This window comes from Acomys russatus, chromosome X (assembly GCF_903995435.1).
Source record: "Acomys russatus chromosome X, mAcoRus1.1, whole genome shotgun sequence".
Classification (NCBI taxonomy): domain Eukaryota; kingdom Metazoa; phylum Chordata; class Mammalia; order Rodentia; family Muridae; genus Acomys; species Acomys russatus.
In genome coordinates this window covers 104,681,104-104,703,029 of record NC_067169.1, presented here as the reverse complement: position 1 = coordinate 104,703,029, position 21,926 = coordinate 104,681,104, and the positions used below count along the sequence as shown (strand labels likewise).

The 21,926-nt window shown below is 40.1% G+C and overlaps 2 protein-coding genes across 2 annotated transcripts in view; one reads left to right on the top strand and one right to left on the bottom strand.

Annotated features, from left to right (window-relative positions):
• Positions 1 to 16,789, top strand: part of Frmd7 (FERM domain containing 7) — a 54,098-nt gene extending 37,309 nt beyond the window's left edge. The window contains exons 5-12 of the mRNA XM_051141194.1: positions 2,489 to 2,586; positions 9,910 to 10,024; positions 10,214 to 10,361; positions 11,533 to 11,628; positions 12,986 to 13,149; positions 14,356 to 14,424; positions 14,541 to 14,616; positions 15,648 to 16,789. Coding sequence (XP_050997151.1) covers positions 2,489 to 2,586; positions 9,910 to 10,024; positions 10,214 to 10,361; positions 11,533 to 11,628; positions 12,986 to 13,149; positions 14,356 to 14,424; positions 14,541 to 14,616; positions 15,648 to 16,721 — 1,840 coding nt within the window. The 3' untranslated portion in view covers positions 16,722 to 16,789. The remainder of the gene's footprint in view (positions 1 to 2,488; positions 2,587 to 9,909; positions 10,025 to 10,213; positions 10,362 to 11,532; positions 11,629 to 12,985; positions 13,150 to 14,355; positions 14,425 to 14,540; positions 14,617 to 15,647) is intronic.
• Positions 16,790 to 18,242: 1,453 nt separating this feature from the next.
• The window catches only part of Stk26 (serine/threonine kinase 26), a 52,441-nt gene continuing 48,757 nt past the window's right edge, over positions 18,243 to 21,926 (bottom strand). Inside the window, exons 10-12 of the mRNA XM_051141193.1 lie at positions 21,707 to 21,769; positions 21,489 to 21,625; positions 18,243 to 19,958 (exon numbers count right to left, since the gene is read on the bottom strand). Of these exons, the coding sequence (XP_050997150.1) occupies positions 19,934 to 19,958; positions 21,489 to 21,625; positions 21,707 to 21,769 (225 nt within the window). The 3' untranslated portion in view covers positions 18,243 to 19,933. The remainder of the gene's footprint in view (positions 19,959 to 21,488; positions 21,626 to 21,706; positions 21,770 to 21,926) is intronic.

Below are 21,926 nucleotides of genomic sequence, written 5' to 3'. Positions count from 1 at the left end.
TGCGTGTGTGCCGAATGCTACTCAGCAATCCCTGTTCTTCAGCTATTGCAGAAAGGGCTTTGATTTCCTTTCCCATGGCTTAGGTTTAAGTCACTCTCTGGGGCAAGGTGAGGGACTAGACATTGCATTGTGATCCCTTTGGGGGGGGTCATATGTCCCTTACACAGATGCCACCTAAGACCATTGGAAAACACAGATATTTACATTACAATTCATAATAGTAGCAAATTTTCAGTTAGGAATTAGCAATGGGAGTAATTTTATGGTTGGCCGGGGCACCTCAACACAAGGAACTACAGTGAAAGGTTGCAATCAGGAAGGTGGAGAACCAGGGGGGCTAGAAAGAGGGAGGAGCTGGATACTACCACCCCTCACCCCCACCCCACCCCCCACCTCACTCCAAATGTTAGTCTCTCCAAATTTCAGAACTAAAGAGGGATTGCATTCTAGAATTAGCAACAAACCTGGGTGGCATTTTGACACTTCACCCATTAGCTGCCACAATAGTACTGATGCTCTGTTTCATACCATCTGTGTTTCAATCAGCATAGATTTAAGGTCAGCCAGTGCTTGGGATCATTGAAAATGAATGTGTGTGTGTGTGTGTGTGTGTGTGTGTGTGTGTGTGTGTGTGTGTGTGTGTGTTTCTCATAGGCAGAAAGGGAAACACCTGTAACGACACTAATATACTTGTGAACAATCCTCTTTATAATTATAATGAAAACCTACTTCAGGAAAATTACATTGTCATTATAGCACTCCTCCAAAACGTATTCTGCTTTCTAGGCTGAGACTGCTACACATAGAAAGGATCTATGTGCACTTGCCAAGACAGCAAGTTTGCATTCACTAACCCAGAAGCCACAACTAAGATGAATAACACTTACCTGTTATAGAAATTGTTTGAGGCCAATCCAGGGGCTCCTAAGAATATTATACAAAAATACTCATTTTAACTGAATCTTTTCTAGTGCATTAGAGGTACATACGATTTGAAAGAACATAATACCTAAAGCTTTCGTGAGGTAAATAATCACTTGACAAGATTCTTCAGACCAAATGTGCATTTATCATCTGCAACTACTTATCTTTTTCTCCATTACCATTGGGGCATTAGCTATTGAAAAAACCCACATAGAATTTAATCTAAAAATTATGTTTTATAAATGGAAATACTCAGAGCAGGCAATGCATGTTTTTGCGTGTAAAAGAAAATATTGGAACTGATTTTTGCTATGGACAAGAAAGCAGATGATGTGGAGTCTTTCTTTGACACTCTTTCACTAAAAAAGTGGGTTCTGGGACTGAAGAGATGGTTCAGTAGAAACTTACTTGCCACAAAAGTGTGAGGCCCTGAGTTCAAATCTCTACAGCCAATATCAAGCTGGGAATGGGGCACATCTGTAAACTCGGTGCTTCTATGGTGAAATGAGAGGCATACCTAGAAGCCTGAAAGCCAGCTAAATTTATGTACACAGAGACAAAGGACAAAGAAACCCTATTTCACATAAGGTGGAAAGAGAGACTGATACCCAAGGTTGTCCTGGTTGACCTCTGTATGCACACATATGAATGTACACATCCACTTACACACACACATACACACACACACCACACAAATAGCATAAACACATACACACATGACAAACACACACAGCATAAACACAGGTATACATGCAAACACAGAAATGAATTCTCCTTTACTAAAGTCTTAAGCATGTGTGGCAAATGCTCAGTTCAGCAGAATCCTAAACACAAACCTACATTTTTATGGTCCCCGATGAAGGTTCTGCATCGCGAGTTCATCAATCGCCAGTTTCATGCCTAGCGTTTGTAAAGTACTCAACTGGCCTCTAGTTGGTAGTAACATAGTGATCCAGGCAAGAGAGTAAGATGAGCACAGGCATGGCTTGATGGCCTTGATTCCTGAATTGTACTACTTGAGTGGGTGGCCTAGACTCAATGGCAGACCTTAGTTAGGTCTTAGCCATAATTTTAGCATTGTAGAGTGCTACCATCTGATCAGAATGGCTTGGCCCCTGCCTTGGTATCTTTGTAAAACTCAGTGATTACTCTCGCTTCACTAGCCTCTGGAATGCTTATGGCTTTGCCTATCTGACAGCTCGTTGTGTCCCCCAGAATCTGCTCATGCTTGCTGAGGCTCTCTTTTCTCTAGCTCAGGATGTGGTTGTCTCCATGGCAGAAACCACCAGAAGAGAATTGGCCAGGCCCCTCAAGCTAGCGACAGGCTATAGCCAAGGAAATTCCTAACCATTGCAGAACCTGCCAATGTGCTGGGTCAGCTGAGTTGTGGGCTGGGGTTGGTTTGGGTCTGAAGCAAACCTATGTATGATTCACCACCTCAAAAGGGCCTCTGGCTGACTGGATGTTGTTCTTTCCTTGAATTATCTTGGGTCTGGGAGAAAGGGAAAATTTCTTCTGTATTCCTGCTTCTTTGTCAAGATCTTTTCCTCAAATCTTCTTGCAGGTATCTTTTTACTCTTCAAATAAAGAAAGACCTGGCTTTGGGAAGACTTCCATGCAGTGACAACTGTGCAGCTTTAATGGTCTCGCACATCTTACAATGTAAGTACCAAACCTCTAATTCTCGGCCCATTTGCCAGGGAGAGAGCCAAGCAGAGGAGACGAGCACCTCCAATTTGCCCACTTGGCACTTAATTCAGCCTTAGGAAGAGAGAGGACCTAGTGAAGACACAATGAAGTGGTGCTTTGTCTCATTCAGTGAGATCCGAATCTAATCTTGTCCCCATTACCCCGCCGTTACTGTAAGGCAAGCTCCCTTATTTCTCCAAGCCTGCATGTTCTAGCATTTAAAATAGTGAAAAGAATCCCTTCTTGTGGAGGTACTTCTGATGATTAGAAGTAAATGCTGATTTTCTTCTACTTCAGTCTACTGACCCCGCTGCCACTGCCCCTTGACTTGCTGGCTAGGAACTGGTTTGAATAATTCTTGCCATGGATTTGACTAAGTGGTCCCCACTCCCTCTGCTTGCTCTAGGGGATACCTGTTTCATGTTTTCTGGAGCACAGTTCCAGAGAATAAATCACGAAGTGGAGAAGGTAGAGAGAGGCTTACAGGGTAAACAGCCCTAGGCATATATTAGTGTTCCCCATGGGATAGCAGCCAAGTAGTTTGACTAGAAGGGACATTGAAGATAGAGCTGAGAAGGCCTGGGGGACAGTGGGGGCCTGCCTGGGAGGGAGCTACATAGGCCAGACCATGATGTTCCCGCAGCCTGGAGGGTAGGGTCTAGGTAGCAGGAGATAGCATCTCTTCTCAGGCCAGCTGGACTTTCTCATTTTGGAGAGGCTTCCAAGAATACACTGTTCCTTGATAATCCTGCAGAACCATAACTTCAGGGTTTTTTGTTGTTTATTTCATAAGTTCATTTTTGACCTTTGTTCATTACCTTCCCACCAGTCCATAAATGGTAGATTTCAGATTTCACTGAGAACAAGACAATGAAGCGCTTGGATAGGGACCGCATCCTAGGCAGTGTATCAAGTGACTCCCAGCTGGGACAAGAGAACGCTAGGCTCTCAGAAAAGCAGCAGATGGAAAACACCACAAGAATCAAGGAAAGCTGATAGAGGAGATGGATTTTGTGTTGGAGTTTAAAGGGATACACGGGAATTGAATGTGACAGTAGACAGAGAAGATGGCATAAAAATGGTGGTGGGACAAGAAGCAGCACATACAGGGGATGAATAATGACCACACACAACTCAAGAATACTGTCTGTCTAGGAGACATGGTGGAAAATGAAGTATCATCTTCAAAGCTTTTGAGTGCCAAGAACACTGGCCATGTGCCCAGTGTCATACTTGACACTGAGATGTGGGGTATGGGCTAGAGCTGGTAGGAGGAACATCCTTTTCCATTACTTACCTCTTCAGATACTCGTTGAGAGGCTGGGGTTCCAAGTGACCTCTTTTGGGGGAGCCCAGTTTTATGCTTTTCAGTTCTGCCTTCTGGAGTTGGGGATTGCCTTGTGGGCATCTTGGATGCAGCACAGACTACTTCCGCTTCCCCACAGGATATGTGGTCAACAGAAGCTCATTTTACGGTGGAAAGGCTGTGGTTCTAGTGAGTTAGCTTTTCACAACCATTCCTAGTCAGACCCTGAGATAGGAGAAAAAGAACATATATTTTCAATCATCAGAAGTACCTCCACAAGAAGGGACTCTTGCTCTCTATTTTAAATATAGGAACAAAATCTGAATAGCTTGTAAGAGAACCATATTGGCTTCTTCTGTTAAAAAAAATAGAACTTAGAAGGTAATGGTGGTAGCAAGCCGAACAATAAGAGATTTTAGGAGAGATGATAGGAGTTGGACCAGAAAGACAAAAATATGGACATAAATTTGTCACCTTATACTGCTGGTGATATAAATTTTCTTGCTAAATTGTCATAGTACTTGGAGAGGAAATTAACATAGTTTGATGGGTCCTTATATTTTCCTTATGCTTGTTATAGTGTTTGGTTCTTAAGAAACCCCCAAAATGTACATTCATGTTTCATGTGTGTGTGTGTGTGCGTGTGTGTGTATGCCTGTGCATGTCTGTTGTGTGTTTTTAAATGGCTCTATTTAGGTTTAATCTACAGGTGGTAAAATTTACCCATTTAAAATGCACAAACCACTGTTTTTTGTTTTTTTTTTTTAGTTAATTAATGTCCATCCAACTATGACTACAGTCCAGTTTTAGAATATTTCTATTATGTCAATAAAACCCTCTCAGGGCTGGGTATGTAACTTGGTGGGTAGAGTGTTTGCCTAGCATGCAGGAAGCCCTAGATTTGATCCCCAGCACCACATAAAATTGAACATGGTGGTGCATGCTTGTGATTCCAGCACATGGCAGCTGGAGGCCAGAGGATCAAGAACTCAGAGCTGTATCTATCTTCAGCTACATAATAAATTCCAGGCTGCCCTGAGCTACATGAGACCATCTCAAAAACAAACAAAGTTGAGGATGGTGCGCTCTCCCCAAATCCCATCACTTGGAAAGCAGAGGCAGGCAGATCTCTGTGAGTTCAATTTTCATGCCAGCCTGCTCCATGTGGCAAGTTCCAGGCCTGCCCCAAAATAGAAAACAAGAGAGAGAGAGAGAGAGAGAGAGAGAGAGAGAGAGAGAGAGAGAGAGAGAGAGAGAGAGAGAGAGAGAGACTGAGACTAACAGAGAGACAGAGGCAGAGAGACAGAACGAAAAAGAGAGGCACAGAGAGAGAGATAGACAGAAAATGCTCTATTATCCTCCTCAGATTCAGGAATTTGCTGATTAAATTTCTGTTTCTACACGTTTGCTTGCATTTTTGACATTTCAACTCAACACAGTATTTTTTGAAATCTATGCATGTCCCGGTTTATTTCTATTGTTGAATAATATTCCATTTTATGGATGTATTGTATTTTGTTCATCTAGTCACTGCATCGTGGATAGTTAGCAAAGTTTCTAGTTTAGGTATTAAGAATAATAATACAAACATTAGCATACACGTTTCTGGATGGATATATATTTTTTCATCTTGTGTATGTTTTTAGGAAGGTGAATGTTGGGTTGTGTGATACATTTCTCCTGAAAATTTTTATAGTTATAATTATAAATGAATATTAGCTGTACAAATTAATGTATTTCACTGTGCTATCTCCACACACATATACATCATTCTTTGATCAAGAATGTATAAAGTTCTGGGTGTGATGGCTCACGCCTTAAAACCAGCACTTGGAAAACAGGGGTAGGTGGATCTCTATGAGTCTGAGGTGAATCCAGAACAGTCAAGGCTACACAGAGAAACCCTGTCTCTAAAAGAATAAAAAAAAATTTTTTTTAATATATAAAGCTTCTAACTTCCCCACCTTCCCTAACACTTGGTATTATCTTATGGCTATCATAGAAAGTATAAAGAACTATCTCATTACTTGATAGTGTCCTTTTTCTTTATTATTATTCTCTTTAAAGATTTACTATTATGTATACAGTGCCCTGCCTGCGCATACACCTTCAGGCCTGCATGTGCACTTTCAGGCCGGAAGAGGGCATCAGATCACATTATAGATGGCTGTGGGCTACCATGTGGTTGCTGGGAATTGAACTCAGGACCTCTGAAAGAGCGGTCAGTGCTCTTAATCTCTGAACCATCTCTCCAGCCCTCTTCATTTTTAGTCCTATTCTTTGTTACTTCATACATGTATATAATGAGATAAGGTCATACCCAACTTCTTTCCTACTCCAGTTCCCTCTGTATCTCCCAGCATATTCCCCTCCCAACTTCATGTTTTCTTTGCTTGTTTTGACTCCGATAACCAAGCTTTTGGTAGATCTACTTAGTACTGCTCCCATGTACATGGATATGGGGCCATCCACTGGAATATGGGAAACTTAGCAGTGGTCACACACTCAAAGAAGAACGAGTCTCCCTTTTCCTGCAGCTATCTGTAAAGCAGGCTCTGCACCTGCTCTTTCCTGTCTCAAAAGCTGTGATCCTCCCACATGGCAGCTGAGGCCCAGAGACCACCTCCCCTACCTGTAGCACATTTTTGCCTCATATGATCCTGTGCAGGTAATCACAGCTGCTGTGGGGTCCAAGTGTGCTAGCCGTGTCATGTCCAGAAGGCAGCATTTCATAGCACACCTCCCCAGCCATCAGACCTTTTAGGCTCTCTGACTTCTTGACTCCTATTCTATGTTCCCTGAACTATGGCAGTAGTGATGGAGAATATTCCATTTAGCACTGACAACTCAATTTGTTATTTGTAGTACTTTGACCAATTACGAGTCCCTCCTTTGACAGCTGCCCAGTGCAAAAGGAGGCCTCTCTGAATAGACCAGTATGGATATCAATAAAATAATTTAACCATCATTAATCTAACAACCAACCAATTATTTTAAAATCCTTTTCATGTGTCTATTCCTTTTTTCTCCATCAATGCCTTTTTAAATGTTTTGCACATTTTAAAATGGGCAAATTCAATCTTACTACTAAATTTTAAAACAGATTTTTTTTAAAAACAAATTCTGATAGCTACAAGACATTCTTCTCGATCTTGGGGTCTGATTTGTTTTGAGTTCATTTTTCATATGTTTGTGTGGTGTGATGCATGAAGTCACTGCCAGCCAGCTATTTGGAAAGGACAGAAGGATCTGTCCACTAAGGGATTCTGGTAGAATTGTTGGATAGTTACTAGATTCCCAGTGACCAGGGTGATGTTCTGATTGTAACTGGCTTGCATTGTAGTATTTTTCACATAGATTTCCATTTGTCCTGGAACAATTCATTGAAAAGATTCTTATTCTTATTTTCCCATTATAGTCTTTGTCAAAAACAATTCTGAGAGTTTCTTTCTTAATTCTTTGTGCTCCATTGTTCTCTATGGGCTCCTTGAAATTTTTATAAATATTGGATCTTTGTGTCTCCAACAAAACAGTATTATCTTTACACTATAAAATGTTCATGCATCTTTGTCTTGTCTGATTGCAGTTACTGCACTCACAAGTGCAATGCTGGGTGATGTGACAAAGGCAGGCATCTTTATCTTATTTCTGGTTTTAAGGGAAAGTCTGTTCTCTCACTATGTGACATGACTATTGTTAGCCATTGGTTTTTGATAGATAACTTATGTCAGATTGAACACGGTTCCTTCAATTCCTTGATTATATAGTGTTTTAGTGTAGTATATATATTTTGCTCAATATGAGAGCAATCCAGGATTCTTAAAGACTATATACAGCCTACATTATACATGTATATACATATATGTGTGCAATAACAATTAATGAACAAGGAGGCCATGAATTTGAAAGAAAGTGGGAAAGGGTATATGAAGGTGTTGGAGAAATGAAATGGAAGGGAGAAATGGTGTAATTAAGTTGTGATCTCAAAATAAAGAATGTATACAGATACCAATGGAGAACAAAGTACTCTAAATTTTGACTTTAGGAGAAGTAAATAATCAGAAGCTAACTCATGTGAATCTTAGACACCCAGAAGAGACATAACAACTACAAAAAAAGACAAAAATCAAAAACATCTAATGCCATTTACAGTAGGGGCAGATAGATCTAAGAACCCAGCTGTTACCATGGGTTTAATCCTGTGATGGTTGTCTCTAACAATACATTGGAGACATCTAAAAAAAGAGTAAATTAGGTTCAAAGATAAACTGCCAGCTATTTGGAAAGTATAATTTGTCTATTGGGATTCAATTGTTGGGGGAGTTACTTACTTCCCAGAGTACAGAGTGGTGACTCGGCTGCAGCTGGATTGCACACTAGTTGTTATTATATTCTCTACTCATGGTATTGGATAATCATCATAAGAAGACATTTGAGAATGTATTAGCTCTTACTAGGCTTCTCATAAGAAAACACCAGAGACTTTGTGGTTTATATGAGGAAAAATGATTTCTCACCCTGGAAGTGTAAGATCAAGGTGTTGGAGAGTTTCCTTAGTTTTGAAGCCTCTGCCTTCAGCTTGATGAAGGCAGGTCTTCTTACTCTGTCCTCACATCATCTTCTCTTCCTGTACACTCATACCTAGAATCCCTGCGTACCCAGTTTTCCTGTTTTAAAATGGACACTAGTTCATTTGGACTACAGCTCCCTGCTTACGTTCTCAATATTGACATAATCCCTCAATTGAGCCATAGAGGTTGGCACCAGGAGATGAGATTTCAACTTATAAAATTGGGGAAGACAAAATTCATTCTGTAACAGGGGCTAATTGAAAGTAGATAAAACTACAAAAAGAGTATAGAATATGGAAAATGTAACAAAATATTCAAGTGTGATTTTGGAGCTTTTAAGGTCTAGTCTGGGTGTGTGACCCATAATACAGGCTGAGACTTCCCAGAAACCCACTGTTGTGATTTGAGAGTGAATCTGTTACTGGTTCCCTGTACAAACACAAATATAAGCACAATATGAGGTGGCAGGGCATAGGGCTACACCAGCTGTAGAGAAAATGTTGTTTAGGACAGACCAGGAGGTTTCCTTTTTTATTATCATTATTATTAATTAAACATTTTTATTTTTACATATGCATTTATATTATTACACATATATACAACAGACTACTTATAGCAAGAAGAACCATGACACAATCAGGAATTATATAAATGTTGCATTCTTAGTGTTTTGGCTATTTGTATTTGACAGCCTTGAAGAACACATCTTTCCTATCTTGGTGCATCTAAAATTCTGAATGTAAATCAATCTCCATCAAATCGTGTCATTACCAACTTAAAACATCTATCTAGACCTAAAAACACTGTAACCCCTAAACAACTAAGCTTCATTGTAAAACTAAGCTACCTGGTCTTCAGCTCCATCAGAGACTTGAGAAGGATTAAACTTGATTACCTGAGTATACCGGGAGAGCAGGTTAGTAGCTTTCCAAATGAGAAGATGACAGAGACAGTTTGCTACCTGAGTAGTCACCCAAAACTCTCTATAATGTTGGAGCTTCATCTTCAGCCTTCTGTCCCAATATATATCTGACAGACATATTTGTGAGGCAGGAACTTTTGAGGACTTGCTTACTCTGTCTAGGCAGAGTTTGGCTGTTGACTCTGCTTGCATCCAAGTTTGCCCTTTTTTAGGCAGAATTCTGTCTGTGGCAGAAATGAGGACATTTTGCCCACTTGTTTGCCACAATTGAAGCCATCTTTATAAGGAAGTTCTCTTTGATGCTCATCATCCTCTTTGAGGTAGGCTGGATGTTGCCAGGAGTTAACCTGTCTCATTGTCAGTGAATCTTTAAAACAATAAAAACAAAGAGATGAAGGAATTGAATAAATCCTATGAAAGAGAAGGAGGTTTCTTAGGTTGTACATTGCTTAATTCCTCAATGGAAATGTGGGAAATGTCACTTTTCTCTTGTACAGCAGAATTAGGAGACTTCCATGAAGAAACGATTAGGAAGCACCTGGTACAAACCCAGTACTTACCAAGCCAAGCCTGTTTAGAGAGCAAGATCATGCATTTTCATCAGCAGCACATGTAAGTACATTCCCTGACACCTGCTTTCCCAGTGGAGGACACTAAGGCTAGAGCAGACTCTCAAAAGCAAGGCTTTACGTCTGAGAACCTTCAGTCTGAAGAATATATGCGGCTCCTTGAGGAGCTCTCAGAGGACATGGAAGGACTTTTGATTCATTTATTGAGCTCGTTAATCGTTTCTCATGGCAGTGGCCGGAGCCCAGCTGAATCCGACATTCTGCTACTGGACATAGCAAGGAAGCTGGATATGTATGGCATCAGGCCTCAGCCCGCCAGTGATGGTGAAGGCATGCAGATTCACCTGGCTGTCGCTCACATGGGAGTACTGGTGCTCAGGGTAAGGACTCTCTCTCCTAGAGTGCCCAGCAGCGTGCTGAGAGTGGTTAGCAAGACTTCAGCTTGAATATCTGTTCGCCAGATGGTTCCAAGGCTTCATCTTTCCACCAACTCGAAAAGAAGCAGTGCTTGTAAATCCCACAGGCTTCGTCTCTGTGTGTGGACAGTAATGTACGGTCTGGCTTTCGAGGCCATCCCTGTTTCAACCAGGCTGGGGTGGTGGTAAAGTGATAAAGTCAAAAAGCTCAGAGGGACTCCCAGACTGTAGATTCAAACATCCAGAAACCTTAGATCACTGTGCTTTCCAGATTGTTAAGACTCACCCGAAGTGGTCTGAACTGTGATGTGCCCGCCCTTACTCATTACACTTTCCACTAGAGGTGACTGGTGCCAGCTGGTAGAGAATTAATGCTGAATCCTGACAGCAAGATTTGCTGCTTACCAGACCATTGTTTTCCTGGGATTTTGTATTTCAAGTTAGAAATCAATTTGAGGTGCCATTGTCTCCTATTACCTTTCTTCCTCCTAGCTCCTCTAAACAATGTTGATTTTCCTGGTGTGCTTAAAACAATAACAACAACAACAAAATGTTTAGAGGTGCTAGAAACGGAGTAGAATGACAGCAGAATGTCCTGCAGAGTGTGTGTTCTCATCACTGGTAAGAAGTTCGGTGATGCACAAGGCATTTGTGGCAGGAGGAGGAAGAGAGCACATGAGTGAAGGTACAGAGTTAGCCTGAGGTTTGGAGTAACAGGCAGCAGGAGAGATAGATGGCCGTATAGTGCGCAGCTAAACCCAAGCCAGACTTGATGATGTGGCCAGTGAGGAAGTACCGAAGGTGCACGAGTAAATGAGGCAGCAGAATGAATGGGCCTTTCCTTTTAGCACTTGGATGTGGAAACGGAGAGTTGAGATTGCAGGAGCTGTTATGACAATCCATTCTACCACAGTCTCACTGTGCTGGTATAAAAGTCTCCCTGATACTCCTTGTTCCTATGCTGGAGGAAGTGCAGAGCTTTGGGGTCAGCCTCTGCTTGCTTTCCCAGGTCTTTCTGGGTAATGGAGAGGCTCACATGACCGTATCCATGAAGATATTTTCCATCATACTTCTACTGTGGCACACTCTGACTCATGCTGGAATGTTCTGAAACTGATCGTGCATTTCATTATAGGGAAATACAAAGATTAACACTTTCAACTGGGCTAAGATTCGCAAACTGAGTTTTAAGAGAAAGCATTTTCTCATCAAACTTCATGCTAATATTTTGGTGAGTAAGTTTCTAATAAATTACATTTCTGTTCACTTGGAATTCCATAATTGCTCAAGAAATGACTTGAAAATAAATGATGAAAGGGTGCCTGGCCTCGAGATGTGATTGGCCCCCTCTTTGTCCTCTATATAAACTAGGGAGAAATCTAATCATACTTTAACTAAAGGCAAAGCACTATGGCACCTTATTTGCACTTCAGAATAAATGATACTATAGAAAAATGAAGCAGCTGGGCTAAAAGGCAAGTCTCTGAGAATAGCTTTCTTGAGGGCTCTGATTAGTCAAATGGAGGTTACAGGTTTCGAACTACAGAAATATGTCTTTGATAGCGTCATTTTTTTTTTATTTTACGAAGTATCTCCACTAACTTCCCTTAAGAAAAAATTATTGAACATCAACAACATGCTTAGACTTAGAATTTGGGATGTTGGTGTTCATATAAGCAAAATGGGTAATTCTTAGGTGACTTTTCACTGCATGAGGTAAGAAAGAGTGTTAGAAAGGATGTTTTAATGACTGGCCATGAAGTAGAAAACTACATGTATCACTGTCTTAGCCCTATAGAAGATCCAGTTTGGATGATATTGCCTGGGTCTCGGTATTATGTAAAGGTGTTTATTTGACTAGCTCATGGGCCAGACCTAGTGTGAACCTTATGGGTAGCCTCAGGGGTTGCATGTAGGAGCCTGAAAGGGAATGAGAGAGGTGGGCAGTCAGCTCAGTGAGCTGTGGGGCTGTTGAAAAGAGTGTTGGGAGCATGCCATAGAGCCTTGGGCCAATGAGGGTATATGATGACTCAGGATGGGAAGAGCTTGTACTTTAGAACTGTAAATCCAAGTTCCCTTAGGACACATTAAAACATGGACTATGCCAAGAGAGAAAACCAAAGCACTGCAGAATGAGTGAGTATATAGAGGAAGGTGTATTTATAAGTGGGACACTGAAAACATTTGTATACATGCAATTCTCCTTACATGAGGGAAGGAGATCCTATGTCCCCTTTCCTGTTGGTCATTTATAATTTCTTTCCACCTTGAAAAGAAGCATTTGATATTTATTTTAACCTAACTTACAACTTCATAAAATTTTTTTTTCTGGCAGCAAAGAGGCATGTAAGGTGGGGGTTGGGGTGTAAAGCAATCCTGGCTTCTTAGACAAGGCTTGGTATAAGAGTGGAGGCCCTGTCTGGACTTTGGAAGGTTGCCAGTCATTTGATTTTAGTGGCTGTGGAGCATTTGGGGAGCCAAACAGAAATTTTGATGCTGCATGTGCTACCGGGCTGACACTGTAGAAGACAGTGAGAGCGCTGGTATTCTAGCAGGGTGTTATGCTTCATAGACAATGGTTTATACAGGTGTTGTGCAAAGACACTTTGGAGTTCACCATGGCCAGCCGAGATGCGTGCAAGGCTTTCTGGAAGACTTGTGTGGAGTACCATGCTTTCTTTAGGCTTTCTGAAGAGCCCAAATCAAAGCCTAAAACACTACTCTGCAGCAAGGGTTCCAGTTTCCGCTACAGGTAATTATACACCACACGTAGGAAGACCATGCACACTGCTTCTTTTCAATAACATGGGAGGCGGTGGGAGGAGTCTGAATTCCAGGAGCAACAAAGAATCCACTTAAATCATATACAGATTATAAATATTCCTTACTGTTTGTTCTTGGCACATTGCATTAAGTTGGTATTTACTAAACAAAGGGATTAGATCAGAATTACAGCGAGGAGGTAGGGAGACAGGGTGTTTGAAAAAAATATATTCAACAAACTCACTGTCTACTTTAAAAGCAGCTTATATGCAAGTCATGAAAGGACAGGTCAACGGCCTCCATTAATAGCATTTAGGTAACGATAGAGTGAGAAAGCACCAGAGGAAGCCAAAGGGTTAAAAAGATGGAGCAATCCTGCACTGAGGCTGTCTCAGTCCAGCTCACGCCTTAGAGGAGCTGAAGTGAGGTAGAAGTAAGATCTTGTTTCCAGTTGAACAACTATCCTCCAACTCAATTGGAAGAAGCTTACAAAATTCTAAGGAATACCAAAACAACTCTAATCAAATGCTTCCACATAAGGGATTTTTCAGACTGTGGAAACCTGCCCTTGTAAGACTAGAGACATTTAAAAAAAATTGCAGACGTGTTTTTGATGGAATGTTTCCAAAGTGTGCTCTATGATTTCTTGTCTTCTTAAACAGATGATATTGAGCATATTCTGTGCTTTCTTAATGTCCTGAGTTCCGATAAGCCTACTTTCTTATCCTCTGCAGGCAGCCATAGGTCCATGATGGCCTTAGGGTGGAGGAGGCGTGTCAGGCCCCATACTTTGGCCCAGATTTTGGAATTTTTATTATTACTGTGACTTCCACATTTTTGTTTCTTCCAGCAGTCTGCTCAATTTCTTTACTGGTATAAGCTTAACAGCAGCAATCTTTTCTAGTGTTTAGTTAGCTGCCTTGTGTCTTTCTTGGGTTGGGAATCTAAGTAAACAGTCTCTTTAGAACTAGCATATAAGTAAGAGTCAGTCAATAGTTTTACAGGGTTTTTTTAAATGAAGCCTAGGTTTTTAATAGTTGAAGTTGCTGTATTCTTGGTGTCCACATAAGTAGCTGTAATACGATATGGCGCTCATCCAGACACTTTAGGTTTCCAATAAAGGTGAGGCTTTCAAGTTTTAGGAGTATATAAGTTTAGGATGGAATTAATGATTTTTGTCTCTTCTTTATAATAGTGGAAGAACTCAAAGGCAACTTTTGGAATATGGGAAAAAGGGGAGGTTGAAGAGCCTGCCATTCGAAAGGTGCATACTTTGACTTCTCTCTTCTCATGCTGATTGGAAATTGAATTTAGAGATTTCTATGTGTTCTATGATTTGCATAATGAGCATTTTAATGACTCTCTGTTTGGCGATTTCAGGAAACAGTATCCATCTCAGTATCATGAACGGCAGTGCAGGTCATCACCAGACATTCTCTCTGATGTGTCAAAACAAGTAAGGTTTCTGAAAAGCCCTCCTTCTTTAGATAAGTATAAGGCATCCAGTGTCCAAATGCTTCCAAGACTTGATTTTGCCAGAACCACCCAGTGTGTATCAAGGTCACTTCCATGCGAGGTTAGCCTCTTGAAGAGGTCTGTTGGCACAGGCATTCCTACTAATAGCTATTCACTAAACTATAACTGATGTGTCCCGTGTACAATGGAAACTCCCGGTGTACTTCCAAATTGCATTCTGTGCTATTAACATCTTGAAAAAAATCAGACACTGATTCATCTCTATGGCTTCATAATTTTAAAATTAAAAGTCAGTTATTTCATCAGTGGAAACTATAAAGCTTCAAGAAAGATGTATGGTGTTGTTGATTACTTGTGTAACACAATTTCAGGATACTGTTGTGCCCTGGAACTGTAGGATGATGGCCTCATTTGAGACTTCAATCAGGAATTTTGTTGATCACTCTTCTTTGGCACTCTCTACAAAAGTGAATTGTAGGTGTCATAAACTCCCATGCCTCCATGAAAATCACAGATGATTTTTATCCAAAAGGCATGAGAGGTAGACCAATGAAAGGGGTCGTCTAAACTAGGAATCTCCAAGGCCAGTAACAGCTCTCTTTTACACTTTTTTATGTGTACTCTTTCCTTTTTTTTAATGGAGAATATGGAGGAGGCTGGTGTAGGAACATTAGACTGTAGTGCCTAAGGTCCACACAGCTAGTCAGAGGCAGAAAGGAGCAGGATTCCTACTTCATTGATATAGCTACCAAACTGAATGGCTTGCAATACTAATGGTACCTGAAAGACACCTAAAATGTGGAGTCTAGAGCTGGGATGTCCCCAAGAATGAAGAATGCTGCATGTGCTCTCTAACATCCAGCTTGGCATATGGTATACATTTATCGTCTGTGGAACAGATCATAGATTTAAATGACTTTCTGAAGTCAGCCTTTCGTAATATATGAAGATCCTTGCCAAGTCCAGCTAACTCGTTTTGTCATCTGACATCGATGTGTCTTCTTTCTCAAGGTGGAAGATCTGAGACTTACATATGGCAGCGGATACTACCGAAATGTGAATGGAGTACATGCATCCGAGCCTACGCTGGACAGTAGTAGAAGGAGGAACTCTGCAGTTGAGGTGACATTTGCAGCTGAGCTGGAGCGTTCCAAACCAGAGGCAGATCCCACATCGCTTCATCCATCCCAAAGCAGTTCCTCTTTCACCTTTATTTATGCAGACCCTGTCTTTACCACGGACCCTGATCCCATAGATTTCTTTGAGGAACGGAGTCCTCTAAGCTCCTTCCAAACAAACTCTAATCACATCAGCACATCTCCTTGTTTCCCAAGCAAAGCAAGTCCAGCAAGGCAGCTAGCATACACCGATGTGCCCTATATTCCTTGTACTGGTCAGCAGGTTGATATTACGCCTCCCCAAGTCTTTTTTTATGTGGACAAGCCACCCCAGGTACCGAGGCGCTCTCCAGTCATGGCTGAGCAAAGCATGAGACCAGACATCTATGTAAAACCCAGTGCAATAAAGCCGGCCAAAAGGAGCCCAAGGAATATGAGGATAAAAAGCCTACAGCAAGACCTTCAAGAACTCCAAGAAGCCATGGCTAGAACTAGTGGTAGGAGTAGTATCGGTGTAGACCTGGAAGAGGAAGACCTGCATTTAGATGATGCATTTGCTCATAACCTCCAAGAGCAAACTCCTAAACGATCTCAGAGCCAATCAGACATGAAAACTATGCGTTTTCCTTTTGGGTCAGAATTTAGACCTTTAGGGCCTTGTCCTGCTCTGACTCGTAAAACAGATCTGTTTACATGTACATTTGAAGAGCAGGAGTTCCCAGCAGTTCTAATGGATCAAAGCTCAGCAGAAAGGTATGTAGCTAGTGAGTCCAGTGACTCAGAATCGGAAATTCTTAAACCAGACTACTACCCTTTGTATGGCAAAGGGACAAAGTCACCTAGGGCCCGAATCCGCTTGTCTTCTGGCAGTCTGCAGCTAGATGAAGAGGAGGAAGATATTTGTTTCACCACACCAGGTGCTGATGATAGGACTTTGCTAAAGCCGTGCAATTATTTCTTAGCGTAAAAGAACATGAACTCTGAACGGTTCCGGTCCAGGGTCACGTTACCATCTTCGGTTAGATGTAAAAACCTTTTGACACCCCTTTTCCTTCATCATCCTAACTGATGATAAGATGGTACGAAAGATCGGGCTGCCTCATTCCGGGAGCTTCATTCATTTATTTCCTCTGAACAGAGTCTGGAACACACGCTCTCCTCCCCAGTGCTACGATAGTGTGAGGGAACTATGTGTCATACCATTCTACATTTCTTTGTGCAGACATTTTAAATGAAGATTCATTCTTCAATGCTGAAGAATAATGAGGATGGGACTGGCTTCTACTGCCACGTTGTGTTTTAGTAGTCCATGAATACGTTGGTTATTTTTGTGTTTAGGTATGCTAAACAATGGCTTCTTTCCTTGTAACTTGTTTGGGACCCAGTGACCAATTTTGTTATATACTACGAATGTCATTTTTTATAACATGTACATAGGTGAGTGGCATAAATCCTCTCAGCAGAACATGTTTAGAATTTGCAGAGGATTTAACAGAATTCTCAATGCAGGACATTAATGGATAAGACCTATTTCTCAAGACAGATGTGTGCTCGATGAGGCTATTATGGTGTTTGGCTTCTAATTTCTCTTTTCTTACGAACTTATTATATAAGATGGGATCAGTGTTCACAAAGCGAAGTTGTTTATTAATTTCTCCTACCAGAACTTATTTTTGCCATGTCTTGGTTGCATGCATGTAGACAAGGATATGAGGCATTATTTTAATAAAGACTAATGGAAAATTCACTCAAGAAGTTATACATATGGCCTTCTTTTTACTTTAATAAAACGAAGAAGTAGTTGATTCTGGCCTATATCTAATAGGATATTTAGGGACTGGAAAAAGGACAGAGCCAAGGAAAAACTGTATGGGCACAGGTGAGAAGTGGCAATGACAGGTAGCTGACATGAAAAGTGACAGCATAGGCATCATGTTCTGACAGTGAACCAACAGTCTCTTGTGTGGCTCTTGTTTTTTAGTTCCTCAAGGAGCAGAAGCTGGGCTCCAACTCATGCTACCCTTGCCTCAGCCTCCTGTGTGCTGGGGGCTACAGTGATGTACCCCAGTGTTAAGCTCAATTTGATTCCTTTGAAACATGGTATGCGCATGGTGATTTAACTGAATGCATGTACACGCATCATTTCTGAAAACTTTTGCTAAATGTATACTTTTCTTGAGAACTATAAAATTCAAGTCAGTATGTGATCTTTTATTAAAATAGTAATTAGACCATTGAATGGGCTGTCTGAAGACATTTTTTTAAAGAGTTATTACTAATTTTGTTAAGGTAGGAGGAAGACATCATGATATACATGTTTAGCAATAAATAGTCAATTCTTAGTAACTTTTAGTTTCAATGGAACCTTGGACATGTTCTAATTTTTTAAAAAGGTAGCAAAGGAGAAATGTTTTAAAATGGTTAGAACAACATATTAGATCCACCTTCAAGAAAGCAGTCATCAAGGATCATAAAATTTAAATATTTATTTTTAAAATCCCCAAACACCAACATATGCTTCACCTAGAAACAATCTACAGGGCTAAGGCTATATTGATTAAGCAATACAGGTTGTATTTGAGATGCACAGGTGTGGTAAGGTTTTACACAATCCATTTATGAACTCGTTGATTTTATTTTTACAAAAATATGAATGTAATCCACCTAATTGAGTTTCAGTTACAAAGCAGATGAAAAATCTAACCAAATCATTACTTCAAAATACAATCAATTCAAAGCACGTATAGGCACCAATGAAAAGAATGCTCTTGGCGTATGATATCACACCTTCTCGAGTGTTTGTACTTCTCTTTTAAAAGAAGGGATGCAATGGTCATTTCAAGTAAGAGCTGTATTGTTTACTTGTACATCTTTCTTTTAATATTTGGCAGTTATTCAAATATTTTAAAAATGTTTTGTGCAAAAATCAAATATGCAGATAAAAACATTAAAATCTTAGCTATTGAAATTAATCAGTATCAACAACTCTAAAACTACAAAACTATAGCCCCAGTTCAGCACCTAGGCAAGCATTATATATCTATATGGCTAAGAAAAAAAAAGGATATTACCCACTTAACAGTACCATAAATAGAACTGAAAATTAACTGTACAGTCTATGTTATCGTTGCATGAAGAGAAATTATTCTGCCCTATGGTATTTTCATATGCACTGGACAAAGTTCATTTAAATACCCTTTCAAAATTGAGCACATTGTGCTTATGTGTGGATAATTATAAAGCAAAATGGATAAATAATTTCTATGAAAATGCATTACCATGGCAAAAGATGCTGGTGGGAAGTTATGTTTACATCCATTGATCAGGTATTTAGTCCCAAGACAAAAAGGTTGTTAAAAGTTTTCTAAAATCCAAGCATGTGAAATGTGATTTGAGCTCATCAAAGCAAAACTAACACCTCCAATCTAACCAGACCCCCATCCTTGGGTATAAGAGATTACTTTAAATGTCTAACTATGCTAAATAAGCATTAATTCATTCTTCCCTCTGAAAGAGGAGATAAATCCACCAAGAGGTACTTCTGCTGCTACGTACTGCCTGGAAATGCTTCAAAGACAAGGTTCTCGAATGTGATAAAACATGGAGCTGCCTGGAATTCAGAATAACTTGTTAGGAACATCAATACTTTTCTAGGTGTTTTTTTTTCCAAGAGCTTCTTAAAAACACTTGTTTTAAGAAGGCATTCCTTATTTCTACCCCACTACAAACAGTCATTTTTAGAATATTCCTGTGTGGGGGGGAAAAAAGGATACTTTATGAAGCTTGATGCCTTACAAATGTTTGAAAATTAGGATGACATTGAAAGACCTGTATGAGTGTACAGTTAACTGAAGATTCCAAACCAAACAACATATCTTCCAGTAACATAAGAAATAATGGTACCTAAAATCAGAAAACTGTATCTCAACATTTACTACAATACAGGCAAAACTATAGTATTAAAATTATTCCTTACAAACTAACCTCTTTAAAATACAAAATGATAGCCACCATCACAAAATAGCTGAATAGCTTCTTCTAAATCTTCAATGTCGCAAAGATCCAAAAGGCACATGGAGCTCATGAGTTAATAATAAGCGTTATTAAGGTTGACATAGCTTTGGTGGGTTTCTCTGGGTCCATATGAAACACAAGCCAACAATAATGACAACAAATTTCTTAGGAGGATTCATCTGCAGAACACCTATGCAATTAAGAAAAGTATAAATCAATATATAATTTTACAAGTCATCTATTTTTCTCACTCATGAACTCTACAATTAATGAAGGAGACAAATTCTTTCTATTGAATCTTACATAGATAGATGTTAAAAGGTACAAAAGGGCAAAAACTCCTCAGCATCTCATTTCACAGCTTGCAATGGATTTGTTTGTAAATAGGCAAAGAGATGGGGGAATACTATTAGAACCAGAGGGTTTTAAGAATGGTTTAGCTCCAGAGTCCCCAGTAGGCTTTTATTGGACGGATTAATTAAGAAGGATTTTATAGGCCACATTTTTAGTTTCACCTTGTGCTCAGTGGGCCTAGGAAATCTAAAGAAGGGACAAGAAGAAATATAATGGGTTTAAAGTTAAAATCTGTTCAATCATGTTTTGAACTCACTTAAGGTAATGGATATGTATGCATACAAAAGTCCTGTTTAAGAAATTTCAGATCAAGAACTTTTTGAACAAAAATCAAACCAATAGGAGACAAGACGGGAAACTAAATGCAAACAGAGGGATCTGTTACTGACTTTTCCTCTAAATCTTTTAATCAGCATTTCATAAGGGTTTAAATGTAGAAACTTTGCTACTGGAAATGATCAGAATAATGGTGTTCCTGCAAATGCTGAGAGGATTCTTAAGAACGGAAAGATGTGTAATGTTACATGTGCCCATATAAGAACACAGTCAGTGACCTTTTGTCTCTTTTCATCTTAACAGGGCAACACATGGGCTGTTCGGTTCAGTACAAAATTACTTTCCCAAGTCTGAATACAGTCATTTCAAAACCTCATCCTGGACCAGGGAAGTAGCTCAGAGAGGGACATGCTGGAAGTGCAAGTGCAAGTGTAAGAATTCAGATCCCTAGCACCCAAATTCTGGTCAGGTGTGACTGGGTCCACTTCACTTCCTTTTTGGAGGGCAGAGAAGAATATTCCAGGGGGTCACCGGACAGTTTGCCTAGCTCAAAGGGCAAACTCTGGCTTCAGTGAAAGACCCTGACTCAAAAAAATAAGGTGGAGGGTAATAGGGGAATAAATCCAGTGTTGACCTCTTTCCTACACAGGCCCATGTGTGAGAGAATTTACACATATATACCCATGTGCATACATGTGTATACCAGACATGCACACTCACAGTTGGTCCTCACCTCTCTTTCTGCAAGAAACAAATCTGTTTTCAAGCATACAACTTTATTTTTAAAGATTTATTTATTATACAGTGTTATGCTTGCACATACACCTGCAGGCCAGAAGAGGGCATCAGATCTCATTATAGATGGTTGTGAGCCACTATGTGGTTGCTGGGAATTGAACTTAGGACCTCTGGAAGAGCAGTCAGTGCTCTTAACCTCTGAGCCATCTCTCCAGCTCCAAGCACACAACTATTAAAAAGTGATTTTGTAGGAAAAAAACGTAGTAAATAACTGCATCAAAATAACTATGTTACATTGTAAATTAACATCCAAAATGTCAACATAAATTTGCAAATGACACTTCAAACTTACTTTTGAAATTTTTCGATTAATTTCTTCACCATTTTATCTGTGATGCCAGGACAGGCAGCTTCAGCCACGGCAATACTTTTCTCAAGTTCTTCAATTGCCTGGTTTCGCCTTGCATTATTCTCATCCTGCTGTTTAAGCTGAAAAAGAGTAATGGCTATAACATTTAAAATGCCCTGCTACTTGAGGAAGATATGGAATAGTAAATAACCCACACTTACTTCGGCAAATGCAGGTGTGATTATCATAGACAAACAGCTCAAGGTTTGCACAAGATCTTGCTCCTTTGAAGAAATAATACAGATTACACACACAAAATTAAAATAATCACTCATGCTTTCCTTAGTGATTTGACAAATGTGAATCAATTTGAATTCCACCTCCAAAAGACTGAAGATAAGGCCAGTCCCTCTGCTTTGTTCCTGTCACAAATTCTCATCC